Source organism: Halyomorpha halys, unplaced genomic scaffold, assembly GCF_000696795.3.
Source record: "Halyomorpha halys isolate HHAL.00 unplaced genomic scaffold, Hhal_1.1 Scaffold69.1, whole genome shotgun sequence".
NCBI lineage: Eukaryota > Metazoa > Arthropoda > Insecta > Hemiptera > Pentatomidae > Halyomorpha > Halyomorpha halys.
In genome coordinates, this window is record NW_027108206.1 from 286,239 (window position 1) to 292,044 (window position 5,806).

The 5,806-nt window shown below is 28.1% G+C and overlaps 1 protein-coding gene across 1 annotated transcript in view; it reads left to right on the forward strand.

The window, feature by feature from the left end:
- The window catches only part of fus (fusilli), a gene marked incomplete in the record, with an annotated part of 152,500 nt that overhangs the window by 136,783 nt on the left and 9,911 nt on the right, over positions 1 to 5,806 (forward strand). The window contains 3 exon segments of the mRNA XM_067046589.1: positions 1,796 to 1,919; positions 3,500 to 3,579; positions 4,792 to 4,937. Of these exon segments, the coding sequence (XP_066902690.1) occupies positions 1,796 to 1,919; positions 3,500 to 3,579; positions 4,792 to 4,937 (350 nt within the window).

Sequence of the window (5,806 nt, forward strand, 5' to 3'; positions counted from 1 at the left end):
TATCCCAAATTTTGTAAATTAATTTTCTGGGGTAAAAATTATCCAAAAATATTTTAAATATCATGTTTTTCACTCTATTCAGCCTACTAGCGTCCGTTATTCTTATAGCCTTGTTAACATAATTATTAATTACATTGAATTTCATCTGAAATGGATGGCAAGAATAGTAATTTAATATCAAATTACTACTTGTTTCCTTCTTTGTCCATTCTGTCATTATATCCTTTCCTTGTCGTATTACCATCATATCCAAAAATCTTAGTTTTTCTTCCTTTTCTAATTGCATTGTGAACTGTAATCTCTCATGATGACTATTTAATTCTTCAAAAAATTTATTTATATCAACTTTTTTCATTATACAAAAAATATCATCAACATATTTAAACATTATTTTGACATTTATTCCTGATTTTGAAAATACATCATTTATTAAATCATTCATGATTAATCCAGCCATTGATATTGACTAATTTCTCCCCATTGGAACCCCAAATAACTGCCTATATAGTTCCCCATTATACTTAAATATGCCGTTTTCACAGCATAATTTTAAGCCCTCTAAAAACAGATTTTTATTTTTTATATTTGTGTCTAATTTAATTTTCTCCCAGTTTTCATCTATAATTTTATAAACCCGTTTTAGTGGTATATTTGTAAATAATGAAACAGCATCATAACTTAACATGATTTCATCCTCTTCAATTTTAGTTTTATTTAGTTTCTATTTTGCCTCTATTACATTAATTATATCAATATTTTTATCTTATGAACATTTTTGAAACTATCTTTAAAAAATTTTGATAAGTTATATAATGGTCCATTTATACCATTTATAATTGGTCGAAGTGGTTTTCCATCGTTATGGAGTTTTACTAAACCCTACATCCTTGGATGATTACATTTATTATTTATTAAGTTTTTTAATTCTTTTTCAGTTATCATTTTATTTTTATAGAGCTTTTCCACATAATTTTTCACCTGTTTTTTAATATCTGGCAGCGAGTCTGTCCTAAGTAAGTGTTAAAAATGAAGATATAATATTAGCTGTTAAATATTTTGATGTCCTTGAAGATGGCTAGAATGGCCAAAACGTTGGACTGGTGAAAAATAAAGTGTTGAGATAGAATTGGATACGAAATTTTGATTTATTTAATAAATGAATTAGTTATGTTAGATCCAAAAATTAATATTTTCAAAATTTTCTTCCTTGGTACTTGAATAAATGTACTCCTTACAAAATATTTGCTGGGTGGGAAGGAGATGTTCTTGTGCCACTTTTGTCCATTTTGTGACTTTCAGTAGGGTTCTAGTATCCTCATATGATTATTAATTCTGTAAAATTTTGATAATTTGAATAGAAGTGCTGGTTGCATTAATAAATAAAATACAAACATTTGTGATAAATACAGAAAAAACAAAACAAATGTATACATTTTTTTAATAAGAAATACACCTTAAATGAAAATGAAAAATTTGGAAGTTTCATCTTCTGATCAGTTAAATATTAATGTGTTAAATATAAAATAAGTTTAAAAGGAAGTAGTGAATACTGAATTTATTTCCTTCTCTATATACATCGTAGATTGTCTGTTATCTTTTTCTTGAGCAATTGAACTGTGGACTTAAAGATTTAAAGATATAGATCACCCTGTTATAAATGACTGTGTTATACTGATATTTGTGGAGAAAACCAGTTTGTCAAATCGTTATCAAAGTACAGCAAAAGTTTTAATTGTATTTCTGATATTAATAAATGTTTTTAAGAAATAAATCCTCATTTCTTATTGTTGTTTAGGAAAGACTGCATAAGACTTCGTGGGTTACCGTATGAAGCCCAAGTTGAACATATTCTTGAATTCCTAGGTGAACATGCCAAAAACATCCTGTTTCAGGGTGTTCATATGGTTTATAATAGTCAGGTAATTTATTGCTATCTACTTTTTTTTAATACCGAAATACTTGAGTATGTGTGCGTCCAACTATTGTACTTACATGTCAGAGAATCACTTATTACCTATAATACACAAGCCAACATAGGGCTATTTTGGATAGGAGCGATTAAAACATTATAGTGTATAAATCCACAATAAGTGTTTATTTTCAAAATGTTTTGCTTTTTATTTTCATTTTGTACTTATACTTTGGAAGTAACAAGAAACCCATTATTTTTTTTTCTTTTCAGTAAAATGGTGGTAAAAAAAAAAAAAAAAATGTGTATACTTCATTTTAAAATATGATACTATAAGTTCACTGATGTCTGTTTTTTTAATAAGTTATTGAAGTAGTAAAATAAATTGTTGTATTCTTAAAGTTGTTTTATTTTATATTGATGTATGTCATTGATTGTTTGCTTACCATTTTCTTTTCACTAATTGCACATGGAACAGGAATATAAAGGTAATATCAACTTTTTATAATTCATTGTAAACAGGTATTTCTGTTTTTTTGTTTTTAAAAACTAACTTCACTGTGAGAAAATCAACTAAATTTCAGTTGTTATGTATTTCTATAATTGTACATAACAAAAACCAAAAAAATTATAAGATTGATATTTTCAAACCCTTTAACTCTCCTTTTTTTCTTCTAATTTTTAAATTTTATTAAGGTCTAGAAAAATCATAATTAATTTTAATATTGAATTTTATCAATTTTGGAAATCAAGCAGTACAACTATTTATATTCAACTTATAACAGTAATAAATATAAATTTAGTTTGGTTTTAATCTTTCAGTTGTAGTATGTAGTAATGTTCAGATGACTGAATTTTATTATATGATTTATAGTCCTTATTCAGTACTGGTAATATTTTACTATGGCACTGCTAATTATAAAAAAACCTTTTAATGATAATATTGAAATGATTACTATATGTGGTACTCTAATATCCTTGCGGCTCCTGCAACAGTGAAGGTGACCTTTTCTTTCTTCTACTTTTCTTATAATATAACTGGTTGTTTGGGTCTACTAGCGATATAGTTGTCAGAAAATTCATCTCTTTCTAGTTTATTTTATCATTGTGCTATTTAATTCCTCATCACTCTCCTAGATATTTTGTCTTATTTCCAATAAAACTATTAAGTTATTGATTATTGTTAATGTACACATACAATATTATTTAATAAATATTATTTTTGTAGACTTATTTAAATCCTTAAAGTTTACCACTTTCTTTAAAGTAAATTATCTTATAGTTTGCCTCTTTTATCATTAGTGGATTCTCTTCTAAGCATTTGTTTGTTCTTCACTTTCTGATGAACTGACAAGAACATGAAATGGTTATAAGAATAGAAGAGTACTTAATTTTTTTTTCAAATAGTCTTTGTAATATGGGAAAACTGAATAATGATAGTGATAATAATTATCATTTCTTTTTATTTACTTTTTTCATCATCTATCAAGGTTTTAGTTGTGTTAATACAATATAGTATTAGCTGGAAGATTTTTTTTATGAAAAGTTATTTCATTTATTTATTTTACATAAAGTTTGTGTTATAAATAGGGTCAGCCAAGTGGTGAAGCTTTTATTCAAATGGACTCTGAAGCATCCGCTGCAGCAGCTGCCAATCTTCGCCATAACAGGTATATTAATAATTATTTATTACTAATATACATTAATTAAGAGATTTCATTCATTCATTGCAAAATATTTATTATTTATTTGTAGTGTTTTTTATATTAAATTATTTTCATTTATGTTATTAAATTATTTGCAAGTGCCTGCTAAAATGCATGTATATAGAAATTATTTAGTCAAACTTTATTTGTATATTCAGCTTGTTTATATATTACAGCTTATTATTTTTATAGTTAGTAATTTTAAATCAATGAGTTAAACACTCTTTTTCAATTCTTTATTCAAATTAACATTGCTATATTTATGTATACACTTTTTTTTTTTTTACATAATAAACATTGGTTTATAAATGTACTACGGGCACTGGTGTTGATGTTTGCATCATCCATCTCTCTGTAACTTATGATACAAATAAGGTAGTACCAATGAAGACGATAGAGTTGCTGTAATTTGAATAGCCATCAGTTCAGATGGTTAAGTAGTTTTCAGTGCCAAAAAAAATAAAAATGGATATTTATTGAGATTGGATGAGGAACAAATCACCCTTATTAATTATGGTGCTGAAAACCCATAAATAATTTATTCTTCGAGCATGCCTACTTGGCTACCATGTCCTTCGAAAAGCAGAAGCTAAAACTGAAAAGTACAACCTTGAAAGTAATGAAAAACACTACAAAATAGTAGTGTCTTCCTTCTTAGAGTAGGAAAGCTGACTATTTTTATTATAACAAAACCCTATAGTATTGTTCATAACCACTGTTTATTTTTATTTTTACTAAAGGGTAGTGTTTTCCAAGCTTTCAACATCTGTGTATCACTTCTATAAATTTCGTAAAACTGAGTACTCCTCATTTAAAAAAAAGTTGCACATATAGGAAAAGACATCTCTCCCCAATGGACTCATCTCTCTATGGACAATTTTTTATTGTCCCAGCCTGAAAGTATATAATTTTAGACTCTTTGACTATGGAAATCCCTTTAAAGTGGCCCATTCACTTTTATAGAGGTCATCATACTGGTGCACATATTTGATGGTAATCACACACTTTCATATGGATCGAAGGACAGAACACTATTCCTTACTTCACATATGCACTTCACATCGCTTACTCGTCTTGGAAGACAACAATAGTTTTAATTAATAAAAGTGTCTTCCAGATTTTTTTTTTATTTTCAATTATGTTGCCTAAAACTATTCAATGCTTATTATGTTGCAGGTATATGGTGTCATTTGGTAAAAAGCAGCGTTATATTGAGGTTTGGCAGTGTAGTGGTGAAGACATGTCGCTAGTGTTGTCAGGAGTTCAAGGAAGTCCTGGACAAGGAGCTGCACCTGTTGCACCACAACCTCCACCGCCAGCAGGTAGCCTGCTCAAGCGACCCCCTCCCCCACTCTTTCTTCTCCAACCTCCTCCTGCTAAGAAACCATTCTTCCTGCCACCTCCACCTCCACCAACTCCCTCTGTACCACTTGCTGCAGCACCAGTTCCACACCCAGCTATATTTCAGATTCCTCCTCCTCCTCAGATTCACTTTGCTCTTCCGGTATTTCCAAGATTATCGCTGTTCCCTCCACTTCCTCCTATTTAAATTTTTGGTATCACAATTCCTGATAGTCTTATACCATTAGTTATACGTATTTGATACAAATAATATAATATTTGTGAATTTCTTTTTGTTTGATAATTTAGACAGTTTCCACATTTTTCCTTTATTGTAATTTTATTAATTTTTAAATAAGCCTTATGCTTATTCTATAAATTACTAGTATTAAAACATGTTTCATCTATTGATGAAACCTAATTTTATGTTTTTTAATTTCCATATTTAAAATGTATTTCATGTACATTATTTCCTTTCATTAATCTTTTTGTAATATTTGAAGCAATTTTGCTGTCAATAGTGGCAAAACATTTTTTAACTTATTGATGATTAGGAATGGATGGTATGATATAGGCAATCAGGAGTTGTGACCCAGTTCAATGTTTACTAAAAAATTAAATGCTCAAAATATATTCTGGTAATTTGTTTAAGAAGGCTTTATAGCCTTTGAGTGTCACATTCCCTAGGATTACTATATCCTTCTCTGAAGCTAATTTTGTGATATCAAAAGCATTTTATTGTAGTGTCCATTAACCTCACAACGTTTGTTTTTTCTTGACTTTTTAAGGACTTAATACTTTATTTTTCTATTTATAAGACATTACATAGTTGTTTATTTATTTATTTTAT